Source organism: Panthera leo, chromosome B1 (assembly GCF_018350215.1).
Source record: "Panthera leo isolate Ple1 chromosome B1, P.leo_Ple1_pat1.1, whole genome shotgun sequence".
NCBI lineage: Eukaryota > Metazoa > Chordata > Mammalia > Carnivora > Felidae > Panthera > Panthera leo.
In genome coordinates, this window is record NC_056682.1 from 137,003,941 (window position 1) to 137,026,498 (window position 22,558).

The following is a 22,558-nucleotide window of genomic DNA, read 5'->3' on the forward strand; positions in this document are numbered from 1 at the left end:
CTCTTTCATCTAAGAACTTTGAGATAGAATGAAAGACTATGGATAGCTATTATAAGACACTTACAATACATTTAACTAATACTTTTTCTCCTTATCATGTTACCCAATAAGTATTATTAATGCTGACAAAGTAACAACACTCTATGTCCTGCTTCCCAGCTGCATACACCTGATGGGTTCGTTGTGTTGATTTTCTTTCTCTTTTGAAAATGAAGTATCAGGACAAGTAACAAAAATTCAGTGATCAAATTCAGTATGACTATTTTGATTAAATATTGATGATAAATGTGTGAAGCAAGAATTTTTTTCACATTTATTACTCTCTATGTTCCACATGCAACATTTTGCCCTGACGAAAATCTCACTTTCCCAGTTCCTTTGGTTTTCCTCCTACCCTTGAATCCATTTCATTTGTTGGGGTAGGGGAAGGGGAGGCAAAACTACCGTACAGGTTTATTGTGAAATTTCAGAGAGATAAAATGTAAAGGCACCTACAGCGCACCTGTGTGGCTCAGTCGGTTAAGCGTCCACCTTGGCTCAGGTCATGATCTCATGGTTTGTGAGTTCGAGCCCTGCATTGGGCTGTCAGCACAGAGCCTGCTTCAGATCCTCTGCCCCCTTCTCTCTTTCTGCCCCAGCCCTGCTCATGTTCTCTCTCTCTCTCAAAAATAAATAAATATTTTTTAAAAATTAAAAAAATGTAAAGGCACCTGGACCTTAAGCTCAGCAAACTGGAGTGCTCTGCCCCTTCTTTTATTCACCTCATAGATTGTGGCGCTTTGCAAGGTTGTATCAGGGATCCGCTCCTTTTATAGCTCACGTTCTTCCTAGTGTCATCTACTCCTAAGGCTTCAGCTGCCTCCTATAAGTCAAGGAGGACTGTATGTCCAATCTCCCCACCTTACTATTGGTGTTCTAAATGACTCTTCAGCTGCCTACTAACCAAGTCCATCTGGATGTCCCCTAGGCCTTCTCTCTACCCAGCATGTCAAACGATACCACCACTTACTCAAATGTTCAAGATGAGAAATCCAAACATCGATGATTCCTGAGTTGTCTGATCACACCCTTCTCCCTTATCCTCACATCTAATCAGACACTGGCTTCTGTCCCTTAAATTCCACTTGACACCCCCAATGGATGACCTATTTTGTTTGTTGCTATATCCCTAGTGCCTAGAACAATGCCTGACACCTGCTAGATACCCACTCAAATCATTTATTGAATGAATCAATCTGACCTCTTCTCTTTATCTTCACTGCCACGAATGTAGTTCAAACCCTAATTATCTCTTTGGAAAATCAGGCACATAGCTCCTGAACTAGTCTACCTGCCTCTAGTAACTGCTGCTCCCATTACCATCTTTCCACTCCATCATATAAACTGCCTGCCACAAGTTAAACTATGAACATTCTGAAAAAAGACCCCAGATTTTCCCTGGTCCTTCATAATATAGCCTCAGTTTACCTCTTTAGCCTATCCTCCTGCCACTTCTTCACTCATATAATTCCCTATTTTCGCTACGTTCAACACACATACATTTCCAAATTTCAAATTCCACTGTTCATTGACATATATAGGAAAGCCATGGACTTTTGTATATTAACTTTGTATTCTACAACTTTACTATAATTGTTTTTTAGTTCCAGGAATTTTTTTTTTTTTTTTTCTGATTCCTTGGGATTTTCTGTGTAAACAATCATGTCAACTGTGAACAAAGACCGTTTTTTCCTCCTTCCCAATCTGTATAAGTTTAATTTCTTTTTTTGGTCTTACTGCATTCTTAGGACTTTCAGTATGATGTTGAGTAGGAATGAAAGTAGACATCCTTGCCTTATTCCTGATCTTAGGGGGAAAGATACTGGTAATCTATTTTCTATTAAATATGATGTTAGCCACAGGATTTTTTGTAGATTCTCAATCTTAGGAATAAATAATCTAGCAATCTATTTTCTCACCATTTTAAAAAATGTTTATTTGTGCTCGCTTCGGCAGCACATATACTAAAAAATGTTTATTTTTGAGAGAGAGACAGAGAGACAGAGAGACACAGAGCATGAGTGGGAGAGGGGCAGAGAGAGGGAGATACAGAATTCAAAGCAGGCTCTAGGCTCTGAGCTGACAGCTCAGAGCCCGACCTGGGGCTCAAACTCATGAACTGTGAGATCATGACCTGAGCACCTGAGCCAAAACTAAGAGTCAGATGCTTAACCTACTGAGCCACCCAGGTGCCCAGTTTCTCATCATTAATATGATGTCAGTAATAGGTTTTTCTGTAAATGTTATCAAGTTGAGGAAGTTCTCTATCCCTAGTTGCCTGAGAGTTTTTATCATGAATAGGTGTTGGATTTTGTCAGATGCTTGTTTTTTTTTTTGTGCCTGTTGATACAATCATATGATTTTTCTTTAGCTTGTAGATTCTCTTAGAATATCAAATATATATATATATATATATATATATATATATATATATAAACATTTGACAGTAGTTGCCTTCCAGTTTGCAATATACATTTCAAGTAATCTAAGTTCATGTTTAAATAACGCTGTACTGTTTCATGGGTAGTGCAGGAATCTTAGAATATTCCCAATTCCTGCCTCCCATCATTGTTGTCAATTATTTTACTTACCATACAGTATAAACATCCAAAATGGTTACCATTGTTAGTTTGAACAAAGTTATCTATTAGACCAAGTAAAATTTTTTTTTTAAAGATTTTATTTTACCTTCATCTATTTGTCCCCTGATGCTCTTCCTTTGTCCAAGTATCATTTCCTTTGCTCTGAAGAACTTTTAGCGTTTCTAAACGCAGGTGTCCTGGCAACAAATTTCTTTAGTTTTTCCTCAGAGAGTCTTTATTTTTCTTTCACTTTTAAAGGATAATTATGCTGGATTAATATCCTACATTGGTAAGTTTTTTCTTTCACCATCTTAAATATCTACAGTTTTCTTGCTTGCATGGTTTCTGACAAGAAATCCAGTATAATTCTTATTCATGTTCCTTTACAAAAAAGGTTTTCTCCCCCCAGCATCTTTCAAGATTTTCTTGTCTTTGTTTTTTTGCAGTTTAAATATGATATGCTTAGGTGTAGATTTTTTTGGTATTTATCATGCTTGCTGTTCTCTAAGCTTCCTGGGTCCGTGGTTTGGTGTCCCCATCATTAATTTTGGAAAATTGTTAGCCAGTATTGTTTCAAATATTTCTTCTGTTCCTTTCTCCCTGGTATCCCCATTATACCTATGTTACCATTTATATAATTGTCCCATAGTTGTTGGATATTGTTTCCTTTTTTTTTTTTTTTTTCCTATTTGCATTTCAGTTTGGGAAGTTTTTACCTACATATCTTTAAGCTCACTGGTCTTTCTCCAGGGTGTGTTCAGTCTGATGATTAGTCCATCAAAGGCATCTCCATTTCTGTTTTTTATTTCTAACATTTCCTTTTAATTCTTACAGTTTTCACCTCTCTACTTACATCACCCATCTCTCTACTTACATTGCCTGTTGCCTACTTTTCCCATTAAAAATCCTTAGCAAATTAATCATAGCTATTTTAAATTCTTGGTCTAATTAATTCAAACATCCCTGCCACACCTGTCTGATTCTGATGCTGGACTTGTGTCTTCAAATTGTGTTTTTGTTTTTGTTTGTTTGCTTTTTCATTATGCCCCTTGCAGTTTTTTGGTTGAAAGGCAGACATAATGTATCAGGTAATAGGAACTGAGGCAATTAGCCTTTTAGTATAAGGTTTTATATTAATCTGAGTAGGAGCTGGGTTGCATTTAATGTTTGCTATACCCGTGTCAGAGACTTCTGTTTCCTCTATTTTCGTTTGTATTCTTCCCTGTTGTATTGTTTACCTAAGACTTCTTTCTTAAGGAGTGTGTCCTGCAGCTCATGAATTCCACTATTATTACACTGGAGCCCCATTTGATGGAACAGATTTGGGAAGCAATCTATAATGTTTGATTCGATCTCTGTTTTTTACTTATCTGAGTCCCTGGGCTGTGACCTTCAGAAACCTCCCGCCACCTTCTCTTACATGACACAAGACTCAAGACGGCTAGAACTGTATAACTGCACTTGCCCCATGTCAGACAAGGCTCTGGTAATGGTATTTTTCCTTAGGGCAGGTCTTTGTCATGGAAAATCATCCAGGTGTATTTCAAAATAGTTACTTTCCCCTCCCCTGCCCTGCCTGAAAAACAAGGGGATCCCAATCATACTCCTGAGACTCTGATGGGGTTCCTGGGGATGAATCCTAGAAAGTGTAGGGGTTCTCCTAAGAGTGGGCCTGCAGGGGGCTTTAACATTCCAGCTAGTTTACACTCAGCCTCCAGTAACTTGTCAGTTACCGTTTCACGGTTCATATCAGTTACTGCTCCAGAAGCTTCTGCTCCCAATAAGTTCTCTCAACTGCGATTCTACCTGCCTGTCTTTTCTCCGGTGGAAATAAGAGAAGCCATTGATTTTCAGCCGGTTCAGCCTTTTTCTTACTGTGAAAATGGAGTCAGGCCCTCCAAGCTCTTCACATGTTGGAGCTGAAACTGTAACCTGCCCACAAATTTTTTTAAGAAGTCCTTTCCCCATTTTCCCTATAAAGCTAGCCTGCAATAATCCTGAGAGGCCTTCCCTGATCTCTCTGCTACCCAAAAAGCTCCTCCCCATGTGATCTAGTACTTGGTGCAACTGCAAGTATTACACATACCATCTATCGGCTCTGTGACTCTGAATGCCTGGAGAACAGGCATTACGGTCTGTCTTTGCATTTCTAGCATATGGTATAAATCGATGTCTGTTGAATTGAAAGGAAAAATGAACAAAACACCATTCACTAATTAGAAACAAAGTACTACTTTTATTTGGCTCACTTCTCCATTTATTAGAATTACCACATTTGGAGAGGCACAAAGCACTTAAGTTTTACATGACTACAAAGTTATCACAAATCCCAAACTTTTTAGCCACAGATATTTCACTTACTCTGTTTAAAGAAAAAGCTTTCAAAACATTTGAGTTAGCTTGATACATAGAGACCCTGAATATATGGTAACTACATATTTTTAAATGCTTGCACTTTCTGTTCTAATGTCTTCTTTAAATGGAATCCAGCATAAAAGGGATTGAAATACGTAAGGTCATGATGCAAATGCTTTGGAGAGACAGTGAAATTAATCTGTACAACATTGAAAAAGATGTAGTGTGCACAGAAGTTTTGTAAGGATTCACTGAGCCATCTGGGCTTCCATGGCTTGTGCTGTCCATTCTGGTGCTGTCTGGCTAATTTTCTCCAAAAGGTTATTCACTTGGAAACAAAGTGACTGGATCTGTTTGTCCCACGTTGGCAGGGCTTCTCGTGCTAAACAAAAAAAGAACAACGTACAGAGTTTACTCCATACATTACTCCATATATTCATATGGAATGTGAGTTAAAAGATAATTTATAGTAGTATTAATTTTAAAAGTTTCTTCTGAAAATCTTGGCTAATAAAGTTAAAGCTAATTAAGCAATAATTAAGGAAAATACCCAAATTACTGGCACATGGTATAAAACAAAACCAAAACACATGCACGTAGATACATATTATTATTATTCAGGAAAACAAAATAAAACCAACCAATCAAAGCACCTCAGTCACAAAAACCACCACAATAAAAGCCTCACTGAGCCATCTCATCACCAGTTTTTCTTGATTCACAAGACACTGCCACCTACTGGAGAAAGCAAATCTATTTCTATAGTCAAAACTGTCTCTACTTGACTCTTGTGAAGGACACATATTTTAATGATTAAACAAAAACCAAAAAAATTCATCATGAAAACACAAGGTTTTCCTCTATACCAGCAATATACAGTTAGAAATGATGAACTCAGGGGTGCCTGGGTAGCTCAGTTGGTTAAGCATCCGACTTCAGCTCAGGTCACGATCTCACAGTTCGTGAGTTCCAGCCCCGCGTGAGGCTCTGCGCTGACAGAACCGGGAGCCTGCTTCAGATTCTGTCCCTCTCTCTGTGCCCCTTCCCTGCTCGTACTCTGTCTCTCTCTCAAAAAATAAATAAACAAAGAAAGAAAGAAATGATAAACTTGGGGAACATCAATTCAAAATAGCACCCAAATTTTCCAAAATAAGCACAGAATTAATGAAAAAAACTAAAATAAAAAAATTTTAATAAAGGACATAAAATAACTTTAGACACAAACCATGGTCCCAGATGGAAAGATGCAGTATCATAAAAATAACAGTCCTTCCCTATCAATATATACATTTTAAAAACTTACAAAGATAATCACCCTGATCTCTGTTTTGCTTTCTACATAGGATAAAGTTATTAACTACAGAAGAAATGATGTTTGAGAACAGTCAAGAGAATTTTGCAAATTAAAAACAGTGGCAACACTGTAGGATATCTCTACAGTGGAATGTTATTCAGCCTTAAAAAGGAAAAAAGCAATATGTTAAGTGAGAGAAGTCAAAAGCTCACTTAGTGTATGACTGCATTTACACGAAGTATCCAGAATAGGTAAATCCATAGAGATAAAATTCAGACTTGTGGCTGCCAGGGGCTAGGAGGAGAAATGAGGAGTAACTGCTTACTGGGCACAAGATTTCCTTTTGGGAAGATGAAAATGTTTTGGAACTAGGTAGAGTGGGTGGTTGCAAAACACTGTGAACATACTAAGTGCTACTGAATTGTTCACTTTAAAATGGTTAATGTTATGTGAACTTCAATTCAACAAAAATACATTAGTAGAGGGGGTAGGAGATGCTTTTCCAACAGTAAGATTTAGTCTAAATTTGTTTATTACCATATTGTTACAGATCAGTGGAAAGAAACTGATAACAGAAAGAGACCCAAACATACATGTGGAAGCTAATATATGTCAAAGATCAGAAAGTAAGTTTTACCTAATAAATAGCACTTGCAAATTAACAGTACATCTTTAAAAAAAGACAAACTAGCCCATACCTTAAAATTATATACAAAAATGAACTATAGACAGATTAAATTTCTAAATATAAAACAATAAATAAAAATATTAGAAGAAATTTTAGAAAAATATTAGTTTTACCCCAAGGTAAGTGAGACCTTTTAAATTAATACAGGAAACTAAAAAGCCATAAAATTAAAAAGTGACATTTTTGGCTGCATAAGAATTTTATTTTTTTATTAAAAAAATTTTTTTTAATATTTTTATTTATTTTTGAGACAGAGAGAGACAGAGCATGAGCAGGGGAGGGGAAGAGAGAGAGGGAGATACAGAATCCAAAGCAGACTCCAGGCTGTGAGCTGTCAGCACAGAGCCTGACGCGGGGCTTGAACCCACGGGCTGTGAGATCATGACCTGAGCTGAAGTCGGATGCCTAACCGACTGAGCCACCCAGGCGCCCCTGGCTGCATAAGAATTTTAAACTGTGTTTATGGTATGCATTGCCTTACTTCAAAAACACAACTGACAGAATGGTAAAAAATATTTGTACACATTAACAAAAAAGAGTTTAAATTATCATTAAACCAAAAGCTATAGCAAATTGATGCTGAGAGATCTGAAGGAGAGGTGTGGGGCCAGGAAAGAAACAGACCAGAACTAATATCAACTCCACGGAAGAGGAAATGCTAATGGCCAGTAATACATGGAAAGATATTAAACTTCCCCAGTACCAAGGAAATGCACATTAAAACAATAATGTAGTATTTCCCCCCACAATTAGCAAAAGATAAAAAGAGGAACAATATATAGCTGTTGAACATTCATTTCCTCATATTGGTGAAAGTGCAAATGGCTACACCTTTCTGGAAAGCAAACTGGCAGTATCCATTAAGGATCGAAATACATATGTCCTTTGATGGAATGTTATCACTTTTGAGACCTTGCTCTATAGAAGTAAGTGTACCATATATAAAGATATGCACAAGGAAACCACTTGAATGTTCATCAATAGGTGAACAGTTGAACCCCATGAAATTCTACATAGCTTTTATTTTTTTATTTTTTATTTTTTTTTTATTTTTTTTTTTCAACGTGTTTTATTTATTTTTGGGACAGAGAGAGACAGAGCATGAACGGGGGAGGGGCAGAGAGAGAGGGAGACACAGAATCAGAAACAGGCTCCAGGCTCTGAGCCATCAGCCCAGAGCCTGACGCGGGGCTCGAACTCACGGACCGTGAGATCGTGACCTGGCTGAAGTCGGACGCTTAACCGACTGCGCCACCCAGGCGCCCCTCTACATAGCTTTTAAAACAAATAAATTAGATTTATGTCTACTGACTTGAAAATATGTGCATGATTATTTCAAAAAGTCTGTAGAACACTGTGTGCTTAAAATTATTTTTAAGTTAAAAAAACTATGTTTTTCACATATCTATATAAGCATATAGAAGCTTTAGATTAGTACTAGTTATGCGAGGGGGAGGAAAGATATGATGAACACTTATCTTTATTTATAGTCGCAATACTTGTTATTATGAGCATATTTTTCATGGCAATTCTTTAAATCTAAGAAAACTGGAAAGAATATTACTCTATCAAGCTGTCCTTTCACTTGGTGACACGTCTGCTATACTATTCATTATGTACTATTTGTTTTTCCAATACTTATTTACTTCCCACTAAGAATGTGTGGGGCACTGGAACACATGCTCCATATACGATGAGAACAAAAGAGACTTAATATCTACCAGCAGGAAGCTTAGCTGGGAAGCAAAAACAGACATTTAGACAAATGGTTACAGAAATGAAAATAACTGATTAATGCTAGGAAGAAATTCAGAGTGACCAAAGAATATAGAACTATAAGCCATACCTAACCTGGAGAGTCAGGAAAATCATTACCAATTTACGTTGCTCAAACTAAGACACGGGAACAAAAATAGCTGAGAGGATGCTGGTGGAGAGAAGTGGGTATTTCAGAATGTCTGATGTGGGAAGGAATTTACAGTGCTAGAAAGAAACAAAAAGACCTATGTGGTTGGATTAGAAAGAGAAAGTTATAAAGATCAGGCAGCACCTGTTGACTTCATAGAACTTTGTTCTATAAGCCATGGGGAAGCCATTCATTACAGTGTCAAAGAAGAGAGTAACATGACCTAACAATTTGTTTTTTATATTTGTTTTGTTTGTTTACATTTAAAAAATATAAAGATCACAATCATTCTGGCTATACTACAGCAACTGGACTAGAAAGGAGCAATTGTAGATGTGAGGGAAAAAGCCCAGAAGGTGGGAGAGGGTTCACAATAGGCTAGTGACAGTAAGAAATGAAGACAAGTATGTGGATTCCAGATACACGCAGGAGGTAAAACTGAAAGGATTCTGGGCAGTGAAGAAGAGGGGTCAAGGATAAGAAATGCTGGAGAAAGTGAATAATGTAGCTTTTGGCTGGCTGGTTGGTTGGCTGGCAGGTTGTGGGATGGAGGCAGGAAGGAGACATGGTGAATTCAGTTTTGGATATGTCCATTCTGAGATGTCCAACAATCAGTCAGGTGGAAAATACCTAGCACGCAATTAGCACCACTAGGTCTAGGACTCAGAAGAGAAATTTACACTAGAAAGGCAAATCTGAGCATTGTCTGCACAAAGATAGCAACTGAATCAATGGGAACAGATGAGATTACCAAGGAAATTTAATAGAGTGAGGAGGAAAAGGCCTTGGGAATAAGCCCTAAGCAACTCCAATATTTAAAGGCACTACAGAATCTACGAAGAGGACTGGAAGAATACCTGGAGGAGGAGGGAAAGCAGGAGAAGGGGGTGAAGGAGACGACAAAAGCCATGATGGCACAGGGTGGTGGGGACAGTTCAAAAAGGAGTAAAGGATCAATGCTATTCGATAATGCTAAAAAATTAAAATGAGGTCTGAAAGATAAAAGTCTTTTTGTTAAAATGGGAGAGACCCAAGTAAGTTTAAATATTAAAAAAAATTTTTTTAAGTTATTTAGGTTTTGAGAGAGAGAGAGAGAGAGACACACACAGGGGCGGGGCAGAGAGGAGAGACAGAATCCCAAGCAGCTTCTGCATCACCAGCGCAGAGCCCAACGTGGGGCTTGAACTAATGAACTGCAAGATCATGACCTGAGGTTCGATCAGAGTCAGATACTTAGAACTGACTGAGCTACCAGGTGCACAGCCAAGTATGTTTAAATACTGATGGAAAGAAGCCAACAGAGCAAGCAAGGGTGAAAACTGACAAAACAATGGCTAATTTTAGGTTCCTAAAAACCTGTTTTTGAGGGATAGGGGCAACAGTCAAAGAAGGGAGCCAAAGCACAAGGAGAAGAACTGGAAAGGAAGACAGAAAACATTTCCAGCAAAACACAAAGGAGGAAAAGGTAGAACTAGATGATATTTAAAATTCAGAAGGGTTTTTTTTTTTTTTTTTTGATGTCTACTTATTTTTGAGAGAGAGAGACAGAGTGTAAACAGGGGAGGGGCAGAGAGAGAGAGGGACACACAGAATCCGAAGCAGGCTCCAGGCTCTGAGCTGTAAGCATGGAGCTTGTCGCAGGGCTCAAACTCACACACCCGAAGATTGTGACCTGACCTGAAGTCAGACACTTGACCGACTGACCCACCCAGGTTCCTGTAAAATTCGGAAGTTTTATAAATCAGATAAAGAAGTTAATTTAATTTCACCCTGACAGATTTTTTTTTCTGTGAAATATGAAACAAGGTTTGCTGCTGAGAATGAAGGAGAAAAGTCAGAGATTTAAGAAAAATGAAATCTGAAATAACCCCTTGCAGAGTAGAAAAGAAGAGTAGCCTAAAGAAATGTATCAAGAATCCCAGGTACTGCTGAGAACCCAAGACCTTGACTTTGCAGTGGTATCAATCTCCAGCAATGTTAGTTAGCTACTCACGTACTGGAATGAAAAAGATGGAGAATGGGTTCATCACAGCTGAAGTTTTGCTGGACAGCCAGAACAAAAAGTTAACAGGCAAGTGATCTAGGGCATTTGTGAAACAGTAATTGGAATAATGAATCATGGAATCCATGGATGGGAAAGAGTAGTAAAGACAAAAAAGGGCTGAGCTGACTGGAAAAAAGTAAAAGTTAATGGACTGGAGGCTCGAAGGTAGTCAAGGAAGAGCTAAAGTGGAAGTAACTGACACAGACTGCTAGAAAGACAGGAAAAACATTGTGAGAATGGGGCATTTCAAATTGAAACTTTACAGGTAGAACAGTTCCAGGTATAGGAAGGTCCAGGGTGTAAAGAGGTAGGAATAGGGGCTGAGGAGGTAATACACAATAAGAGAGTCAAGAGATCAACTTATCTGTCTGCCTCTACTAGTTTAATGAGCTGCTGAAGAGGAAATCAACTGGCATTTCCACATGCCTGATACATGGTATGTGGTTAATCTATGTTTGATGGGTAAATGAAAAAACTGGTAAGACGATTCCATCTTCCAATTTTTCTTCAGCATAAAAAAATGCTATATTAAATAGATTCTTAAATATAAGCTCATAAAAATTATTCTAAATGATTTCTTTGGAAAATGAGCTCATTCTAGTAGTAATATGCTGGGTTAAAGGAAATTGTTCAACGTGTCTTAATCACAAATATACAACAGTTTACTGCCATTTCATTATGACAGAAACAAGCAAAACTTACTTTCAAAATGAACTATTCCATCAATCTGATCAATAAATCCATTCATACGTCCTTCTGTTATCATTTGTGATGCTATCTTTTCTGCCTGTAAAAGAAAATAAAAAAAAAAATTCTCACAAACTTTAATTATCATATCCAACAGTTAGTTACTCACGTATAAAAGAACTGAAATCTCTTGGTTTAGCTACCCACACGCTTTTCATATGCGTTCATCTGCTGTCCATTACAACAGTGAATCTAGTAAAGCTGCCTATTTTATTCCCCAATTCTCCCTGGGTATAATCGGTTATTTTAAGTTAACTGGGATGTTTTTCTTGTTGTCAGATTTTGGACGAGAATCTAGTGATCTTAACAACTTTTTCCTCTGCTTAAAATCAAACTAACAATTTTTCTTCTTACTGACATGCATACACAGGAACACCCAAAGTAGTTTTTCCTTTTACTTCATCTAAATTTTCACAGTGTTTATCACCTAAAAAATTCTTTAACAAAGTGGGGTGCCTGGGTGACTCAGTCGGTTAAGTGTCCAACTTCGGCTCAGGTCATGATCTCAGTTTGTGAGTTCAAGCCCCGCATCGGGCTCTGGGCTGACACCTCAGAGTCTGGAGCTCGCTTCGGATTCTGGGTCTCCCTCTGTCTCTGCCACTCCCCCACTCACACTCTGTCTCTCTCTCAAAAATAAACAAACATTTAAAAAATAATAATAATAATAAATTCTTTAAGAAAGTAGTATTTTTGAAGAAAAAATTATAAGGAGGAATGATCTTCAAATCTGAGATTTGAGATTAAGGGGCGCCCGGCTGGCTCAGTAGGTAGAGCATGCGACTCTTGATCTTGTAGTTAAGAGTTCAAGCCCCACATTGGGTGTAGAGCAATTACTTAAAAAAATAAAAGCAATCATTCATTAACAAATTATAAATAAATAGGAATTAAAAGAGGATTTAAAAGACAATTAAAGGGAACCAAAAGGTCTTCTACCTAGTTCCTAAAGACACGTTTCATGTTTATTATATGTAAGAAAACTGGCTTATGACTTAGTCATTTTAGTAATTCTGACCATCTTCATGATTAATCCTAAACAGACTGTGACTAGCATTTATTGTTAAATATATATTCACTTCCCTAAGTGTCAGCCTAAGAAAAAGTATCTTTTATTTTTTTTAATTTTTTTTATTTTTTTTAGCGTTTATTTATTTTTGAGACAGAGAGAGACAAAGCACGAACGGGGGAGGGTCAGAGAGAGGGAGACATAGAATCTGAAACAGGCTCCAGGCTCTGAGCTGTCAGCATAGAGCCCGACGTGGGGCTCAAACTCACGGACCGCGAGATCACGACCTGGGCTGAAGTCGGCCGCTCAACCGACTGAGCCACCCAGGCGCCCCTAAGAAAAAGTATCTTTTAATGGTAACTTAAGCTTTGGTTCCCAAATTGTTCCACTTCTTGTACTGTGTATTAAATATGCACAAGTAAAGGAACCATGTTAGGAATTCTAAATTAAAATTTCTCAACAGATAAAAGGGGATGTAATCATTACTACATGACTGTAAGGTATGCAAGCTAGGTAAATGTAAGGTTGATTGCTTGTTTTTACTCTTATTTAAAATTAAGAGAATGTTTTGTAAATGATACCTGAAATACCCTCTACATACTATTGGTACTTTGTTGGTATTTGTACACAGCCAATCAAACTCTTATCGTAACTAAAAATGAAATTAATTTCCTAGTAACTCAGTCAAATTAAGATAAGTCAAGCAGAAAAGTTACAAGAGAATAGCCTGGAGAATTACCACAGTCATTCTTTCAAAGAGATGAAATATTTAACCTGTAAGTCAATCCAGTGCAGAAAAAAGTAAGGCATGTATCAAAATCTTAAGTTTGTCAGAAATCAGAAACTACAATGAACTGGATTTAAACAGACACCACTCGAAATGGGTATCACAACCCAAAACCCCTTTAAGATTTTCATTCTGGTTCCTTATATCATAAAATACAGTTTAAAAGAAGCAAAAAACAAAGACAATTCCATTACAGTACTATTGTAACATTCAAATAATTTATTTCCATTTTCCTGAAGTTTTTATGTGTATTTTTATTGCAGTTGCCAGTATTTATCAATTACATATTTTCTTACTACATCAATAGTTTAGTCTCTTAACTTCTTTTTTTATATATTAGAAACAAGAAAATACCTTAGCTGCAGGAATCTCTAAAAGAGCTCCAAGTTCTTCAAAGGTAATATTATTATATAATTTGCTTGCAGACAACAAATTGTGTTCAATAACAGCTCTGTCCAAGATGCTAGAACCTTAAATAAATATAAATTAGACAGTTTTAAGTGAGACTTGTCTTACGCTTTTAAAATACTCATCCTTTTTTTCTAAAAACTTCTAGGCACATAACAACCCATAATCATTGTCTTTATTCCTCTTACGAAATTTTAAAAGTAAGGAAAATGCCTTATTTAGTAGAGTTTGAATAGTATACAATTAAATACAAATAACATATTTAGAAAATGAGTGACTAGCAAATAGTTACTAACCGGCTGAATGGATTTAACCCTTAAGGTTTGAAGTTTTACTTCCTTATGGTAGCTGTCAGATTGATTAACTTTACTTTTCTTGGTAGGAGCACAAACTTTTGTTAGCAAGAAGTGGCAAAACCCCCATGCAACATGTTCCACAAGCTTGATAAAGTCAGTGCATGTACAGCTCAGTAGAAATACCTGTTTTCTTTTGGGCACTCCGTAAGTACCTTACCATGATGCAAAGATGAGAAATGTCTGGAAGGTAGGGCCAGCTAACCATGAGAGATCAGCCATAGCATCCTCCCTTAAGTGAAGTAATATAAGGCCTGATGAAGTACTGGACACAAGGCCCCATTCTGAAGGTGCCTGACTTGCTAGGCTCACCCAATTCTTTTTTTTCCTTTCCAGTTTTATGGAGATATAATTGACATAGAATATTGTCGTTTTTTTAATTACAAGGATTTTTTTCAAATTTTTTAAAAATTCCAGTTAGTTAACATACAGCGTAACATTAGTTTCAGGTGTACAATCCAGTGATTCCTCATTTCCATACACCATCCTGTGTGCATCACAACAAGTGCACTCCTTAATCCCCACCACCATTTAACCAATCCCCCACCCCGCCCACTTCCCCTGCAGTAACCCTCAGTTTGTTCTCTATAGTTAAGAGTCTGTTTTTCTAGTTTGCCTCTCTCCCCCCATCCTCACCCCATGTTCATCTGTTTTGTTTCTCAAATTCCAAATGAATGAAGTCATATGGCATTTGTCTTTCTCTGACTTATTTTACTTAGGATAATATTCTCTAACTCCATCCACGTCATGGCAAATGGCAAGATTTCACTCCGGTGTATGAGTAATACACACACACACACACACAACATCTTTATCCATTCGTCAGTCGATGAACATTTGGGCTCTTTCCATACTTTGGCTATTGTTGACAGTGTTGCCATAAACATCAGTGGACACATATTCCTTTTGAATCAGTAGTTTTATATTCTTTTTTTTTTTTTAATTTTTTTTTAACGTTTACTTATTTTTGAGACAGAGAGAGACAGCATGAACGGGGGAGGGTCAGAGAGAGAGGGAGACACAGAATCCGAAACAGGCTCCAGGCTCTGAGCTGTCAGCAGAGAGCCCGACGTGGGGCTCGAACTCACAGACCGCGAGATAATGACCTGAGCCGAAGTCAGATGCTTAACCGACTGAGCCACCCAGGCGCCCCAGTAGTTTTATATTCTTTGGGTAAATACCGAGTAGTGCAATTGCTGGGTTGTAGGGTAGTGCTATTTTTAACTTTCTGAGGAACTTCCATACTGTTTTCCAGAGCAGCTGCACCAGTTTGCATTCTTACCAGCAGTGCAAGAGGGTTCCCCTTTCTCTGCATTCTCATCAACATCTGTTGTTCTTGTGTTGTTAATTTTAGTCATTCTGACAGATATGAGGTGATATCTCATTGTGGTTTTAATTTGTATTCCCCTGATGATGAGTAATGTTGAGCATCTTTTCATGTGCCTATTAGTTTTCTGTATGTCTTCTTTGGAAAAATGTCTCTTCATGTCTCCTGCCCATTTTTTTACTGAATTATTTGTTTTTTGGGTATTGAATTTTGTTAAGTTCTTTATATATTTTGGATACTAACCCTTTATCAGATGTGACTTGTATTAGTTTAAGGTATACAACATAATGACTTGATATATATACACACTGTGAAATGATTATCACCATAAGTTCATATAGCATCCATCACCTCAAACAATTTTTTTCTCGTGGTGAGAACTTTTAAGATCTACTCTCTTAGCAACTTTCAAATATAAAGACCTAAATAAATGGGAAAATAGAAAGACCTAATACTGTTAAGATGGCAACAGTCCCCAGGTTTGTCTATGGAGTCAGTGCAATCCCTATCAAAATTCCAGCTGGCTTCTTTGCAGAAACTGACAAACTGATTTTAATTTAAAAAAACTTTTTTTTAAGTTTATTTATTTATTTTGAAAATCGGGGAGGGACAGAGAGAGACGGAGAAAGACAATCCCAAGCAGGCTCTGTGCTGATGTGGGGCTTATGAGATCAGTTTGTGAGATCATCACAGTTTGTGAGCTTATGACCTGAACCAAAATCAAGAGTTAGACGCTGAACCACCTAAGCCAACCAGGCGCACCCCCCCAACAAATTTTGTTAAGTAGGCTCCATGCTCAGCATGGAGCCCAACATGGGGCTTGAACTCAAGACCTTGAGATCAAGACCTGAGCTGAGATCAAGAGTCAGGCACTTAACCAACTGAGCCACCCAGGTGTCCTGACAACTGATTTTAGAATTCAAAGAGAATTCTAAACTGATTTTAGAATTCAAAGAGAAGCCAAAACAACATCGGAAAAAAAGAAACCAAAAAACAAAAACAAACAAAAAAAAAAACTTGCACATCCTGATTTCAAAACTTACTACAGAGCAACCAAAGGGCACATGGGTGGCTCAGTTGATTGAGCATCTGACTCTTGATTCTGGCTCAGGTCATGCATGATCTGATGGTTCGTGGCTTTGAGCCCTGTGTCAGGCTCTATGCTGATGGTACAGAGCCAGCTTGGGATTCTCTCTCTCCCTTTCTTTGCCTTTCCCCCACTCCTGCTCTCTCCTCCTCTCTCAAAATAAATGAATAATTAAAAAAAAAAAAAAAAAAAAAAAAAAGAGCAACCAAGATAGTGTGGTACTGGCATAAAGATAGGCATATAGAATAAAGGAAAAGAACTGAAATTCCAAAAATAAACTCTCACATTTATGGTCAACTGATTGCCAACAAGGATGCCAAAATAATTCAATGGGAAACTTCTAGTCTTTTCAACAAATGGTGCTGGGACAACTGGATACCTACATGGAAAGAGTAAAAATTGGACCCCTATCTAACACCATATGTAAAAATGAACTCAAATGAATGTAAGAGCTACAACTATAAAACTTACAGAAAAAAACACGGCAAATCTTCACGACCTTGGATTAGGCAATGGTTTCCTAGATAGGATACTGAAAGCACAGCAAAAACAAACAAAAAAAACCCAGATAAACTGAACTTCATCAAAATTAAAAACTTTAATGTTTCAAAGGACACCACCAAAAAAGTGAAGAAACAACACACAGAATGGAAGAAAATATTGGCAAATCATCTGATAATGATCAGGTCTAGAATATATAAAGAATTCCTACAATTCAGTAATAAAAGGACAAATAACTCAATTTAAAAACTGAAAAGGATCTGAGTAGACTTTTCTCTAAAGATATAAAAATAGCCAATAAGTACACAAAAGAACTCTTCAACATCATTAAACCTAAGGGAAATGCAAATCAAAATGACAAGATACCACTTCATACACACTAGGATGCCTAAATCAAAAAGACAGATAATAAATGTGGGCCAAAATAAGGAGAAATAAGAACCCTCACACACAGCTGGCAGGAATATAAAAAGGAACAGCTATTTTGAAAGCAGTCTGGGGGCGCCTGGGTGGCTCAGTCGGTTAAGCGGTCGACTTCGGCTCAGGTCATGATCTCGCGGTCCGTGAGTTCGAGCCCTGCATCGGGTTCTGTGCTGACAGCTCAGAGCCTGGAGCCTGTTTCAGATTCTGTGTCTCCCTCTCTCTGACCCTCCCCCATTCTGCTCTGTCTCTCTCTGTCTCAAAAATAAATAAACGTTAAAAAAAAAAAAAATTAAAAAAAAAAAAAAGAAAGCAGTCTGGCAACTTTTCAAAAGACTAAACACAGAGTTATCATACGACCCAGTCATTCCACTCCTAGGTGTATAACCAGAAGAATTAAAAACCTGTGTCCAGACAAAAACTTGTACATGAATGTTCATAGCACCATTATTAATAGCCCCAAAGTAAAAATAACCTAAATTTCCAGCAAGTAATGAAGAAATAAAATGTGGTATATCCATATAACAGAATACTATTTGGCAATAAAAAGGAATAAAGTACTGATAAATGCTACAACATGGATAAACATTTTGCCAAGTGAAAAGTCAATCACAAAAGGCTACATATTGTGTGATTCCATTTACATAAAATGCCCAACACAGGCAAATCTATTGGGCAGAAAGGAGATTAGTAGTAATGTTATACAACTCCAGGAATATACCAAAAAACAATTAATTGTAATGAAAAAAAAAAATACGTCTCAAGATTGCTAATGTATGGTTGTAATGCCAGTAGACAAAAATGTCCATGGGTGCTTGGGTGGCTCAGTCAATTAAGTGTCCGACTTCAGCTCAGGTCATGATTTCACAGTTTGGGAGTTCAAGCCCCACATCGGGCTCTGTGCTGACAGCCTGGAGCCTGGAGCCTGCTTCATATTCTGTGTCTCCCTCTCTCTCTCTCTCTGCCCCTCCCCCACTCATACACTGTCTCTCTCTCTCTCAAAAATAAACATTAAACAAAAATATTAAACAAAAATGCCCAAAAGAAATAAATAAGGAAAGCAATAAGGTCTAAAATAAGGAAAGCAATAAGGTCTAAAATAAGGAAAGCAATAAGGTCTAAAATGGAAGAAGATGACAAAACACCTGTCCTCTCTATATAGTCCCACATGAGAAATCTGAGAATCATTGCATCCTCAGAGGTCCTAGTGAGTCTCTCTCTTTTTAGGAAAGAATTATGTGATTACATTCTTTTCACATTTTTTTTTTTCATGACAGAAACTCAAAGTCAAATCTGAGGCTTGACTATATCAATTCTGGAAACTTTTTCTTTTTATCTATCTTTTATCTAGTTTGTCAGACACCTTCTTGCAAAAAGAATTTAAAGCTGCTCAGAAGAATATACAGAAGATAAGAGAATTTAAAAGTAGCAACAATCAACACACATACACACACACTATTTACAGTTGGGTTACAAATTTAATAAGTTTCCTAGCAGCCAAGATCAAAAAAAAAGTTTATAGTTTGTTTAATAAGATAAAAATTAACTGTTCAGGAGAATCACAACTAACTCTAAGATTGTGAAGGAATTTTTCCTGAGGATCTGCATAACAAATATCCTATAGAAAAAAAAAAACAACACCTCCTTTAGAAAGAAAGATAAGGATCAACTAGTTTGCTTCTTGATTTTTTTTTTTATTTTTTTCATGTTTATTTACTTTTGAGAGAGAGAAGGACAGAGAGTGAGTGGGGAAGGGGCAGAGAGAGGGAGACAGAGGATCCCAGGCAGGCTCCACACTGTCGCACAGAGCCTGATGTGGGGCTTGACCTCACAAACTGTGTGATCATGACCTGAGCTAAAACTATGAGTCAGATGCTTAACCAACTGAGCCACCCAGGCCCCCCTCAATTAGTTTGCTTCTTAAAGTACAAATTAAATGAAAGAAATTCCACAGGAAGTCACTATAATCCCTTCAGCGGTCTGGTTTAACTCCAGCCAGTAAGACTGAGTGAAGTGAATACCTTTCAGCAAACCCCTGCATAAATGACTCTTTATAGATAAATTCTCTTTGGTATAGGATGACACTGAATCCAAGGAAGAGAGTCTAACAGATCTGTATGTTTGTTTATCTTGACCTTTTTCATGTTTCTGATGGTCTATGTGTTACTTTTATTATTATGTATGTTACTGTTATAAGCTTCTTTAAAACCTCTGTAGACAAATGTACACAAAGTAACTGATGTTATAAGCAGACAACTTATTAAAAACTTCTTTTCTGGAAAAGGTAGCCTGACTTAAGCAAATACATCCTTGAACTAGGAAACACAACACCAAGTTCTATTCTTACAGGCAAAACGTTCACCCTGATTAACCTTAGGCAAGTTACTGTGCCAAATTTTGCTCTATCTAAAATAGGACTGGATAATTATACTCTGTTACAAACTGATGCTTAATATTAATTAAGGTACTTATTGAAGGGTTTGAGTTTTTAAAACACCAGGTCTGTAATTCTGCCCTTACAGTTTCCAAAAATGCATTATTCTACAATATGTTTTCCAATAGGACTACTTTTATAATTCAAAGCCATATTTGTGTATTACACTCATCTTCAGTCAATGTAATATTTCTTTTTTGGTCATCAAATGTTGGATAAAAATATTATAGAAAGATATCAAGATGCTTCAAATTTAACACACTTTTCACTAGAGTGTACCTAAATATTTGCTCCCACATGTTTATAAGACATGATCATTACCATCAGCTGTAGTTGCTTTTTGGTGAGGCATCAGCATGGCAGCAAATTCTTGAAGCTGATTTCCTCTGATGATCCTATCTAGGTACATTTTCTCTAGGATCCCATAAGCAGCAAGTTGCTGGCATCTTTCATCCTTAAAAAGGGTAGCTAGCATCCGAGAACGCTGCTGTCCTAAGGGAAACAAATGAGCATCAAATATTCTCACAATCTATTTCCCCAATAAAAAACTATGTTATGACTTCATTCTTGCCTACTAAAATATACAGCCAATTCTCGGGATTTGTGGAAGTTATGTTCTACAAAGTTGTTGCCAATTCCTACTTCTAGGGGAAATACAGGATTAGGCTCCTATGAGCCTCTGGACACAGTGTTTTTGTCAACTGATCAATATGTAACCTTGCTTTATGTTACTCTGTTAAAGGTACTTTATTTAATATATATTGTCGGTTATATTTAATATATATTGTCAATTCATCATTGTTCATGATGATACATAAGGAGGGAGTGTCATGATGGCCTACAACGAAAGAAAGCAAATATAACAAACAGCTAAGAAAATTTAGGAAAAAAAAGTAATGAAGGGGGAGTAGCCCTGCCAGATAAAAAACAATAATCAATAAAATAAAATCAATAATACTATGATAATGCCAGTAGCATAGTACTAGTATATCCATAAATAGGCTAATTAACGGAACAGAATACTAGATTTAGAAATCTGTAATGTGCTAAATCAATAGGGGAAAAAAGATTACTTAATAAAAGATACTAGGTCAAATGGCCATTTAGACAAAAAAAAAAGGGTAATTCCCTATCTCATTCCCTACACCAAAATAAATCCAAACGGATTAAGACTTGCAGGTAAATTGAAGTGAGAAATAGGCAACATTAATCTAAATTAGTGATTAATCTGGGGCAGGGGTTGGGGGGGTGGCAGTTGGAGATAGTGTCTAGAAGGAAGCATCAAAGTAAAATATGAAAGCCTAAAGCGGCAATTCTCAAAGGGGGTCTCCAAGACCCTTCAAGGGATCAGTCGGTGAGCCAATGCTATTTTATAATAGTATAAAAACATCCTTTACGTTTTTCACTGTGTTGGCACTTACACTGCTGGTGCAAAAGCAATGGTGGCTAAAACAGCTGGCACCACCGCACAAATCAAGGCTGTGGCACTGGCAACGAACTGTATTGTGCCACACACTCAACAGTCAAAACAAAAGACAGCTTGCAGCAGAAAGGAGTTATTTTTATTAAGTACCGACATGAGAACACATCTTTTTAATATTCTGTGCAACAAAATGGGAAATGCACGTAAAGCACTTCTGCTGCAAACCGAAGAACAATGGTTGTCCCAAGGAAACCCTGCAAGCTGAACACCATTTACGTAAGACAATGACTAACAGACAAAATGGTGGGTTTTCAGACTTGGGTATTTGGTAGATATTTTTTAAAAAATGAACAAAGCAAGCCTATCAAGTCCAACCAACAGTATTTGTTGTCGCTGATAAAATTAGAATTTTTAAGAAACAATCAGAATTTTAGAGAACTTCTATCTGCCACCATGAGCTTGACAGCTTTCCAATAGTTAAAGGTTCTTTTGATAAGATCAGGTGTAATATATTCAAATGTAATTTTTATATGTTGCATAATAAAGTATGTCAATATTTGGATTGCATAACTCAGTGAACCAATAGTATCCAAACAACCAAACATAATGATACAAAATGGAGTAAAGGATCCATTCAAGCACAAGACAGACCAAGACTTTAACATTAACAAGGTGCAAAAAGTTCATTGATACGGTTTCAGATGCCACACTGTGACTAACCTATAAGAAACCATACCACTGGTCAAGTTAAGTGTAGCATGAAAGAATATCACAATTATCTGAAAAAGTCATCAATATGCCTCCTTTTTCCAATTACACACTGTGAGCTGGATTTTCTTCATATACTTCCTTTGAAACAACATATCAAAGCAGACTGAATACAGAAGTACTTTTAAGAATTCAGCTTAAAAAAAAAAAAAAAAAAAAAAAAAAAGGGGCGCCTGGGTGGCGCAGTCGGTTAAGCGTCCGACTTCAGCCAGGTCACGATCTCACGGTCCGTGAGTTCGAGCCCCGCGTCAGGCTCTGGGCTGATGGCTCAGAGCCTGGAGCCTGTTTCCGATTCTGTGTCTCCCTCTCTCTCTGTCCCTCCCCCGTTCATGCTCTGTCTCTCTCTGTCCCAAAAATAAATAAACGTTGAAAAAAAAAAAAAAAAAAAAAAA

At 37.2% G+C, this 22,558-nt stretch overlaps 1 protein-coding gene across 3 annotated transcripts in view; it reads right to left on the reverse strand.

The window, feature by feature from the left end:
- Window positions 1-4,834: 4,834 nt before the first annotated feature.
- COPS4 (COP9 signalosome subunit 4) overlaps window positions 4,835-22,558 on the reverse strand; it is a 42,487-nt gene continuing 24,763 nt past the window's right edge. For 2 of the 3 annotated variants that reach the window (XM_042936038.1, XM_042936039.1), the window contains 4 exons: window positions 20,297-20,467; window positions 13,800-13,915; window positions 11,611-11,695; window positions 4,835-5,358 (listed from right to left, as the gene is read on the reverse strand). In XM_042936038.1, coding sequence (XP_042791972.1) covers window positions 5,225-5,358; window positions 11,611-11,695; window positions 13,800-13,915; window positions 20,297-20,467 — 506 coding nt within the window. In that variant the 3' untranslated portion in view covers window positions 4,835-5,224. The remainder of the gene's footprint in view (window positions 5,359-11,610; window positions 11,696-13,799; window positions 13,916-20,296; window positions 20,468-22,558) is intronic. The other variant, XM_042936040.1, reaches the window with a different exon arrangement.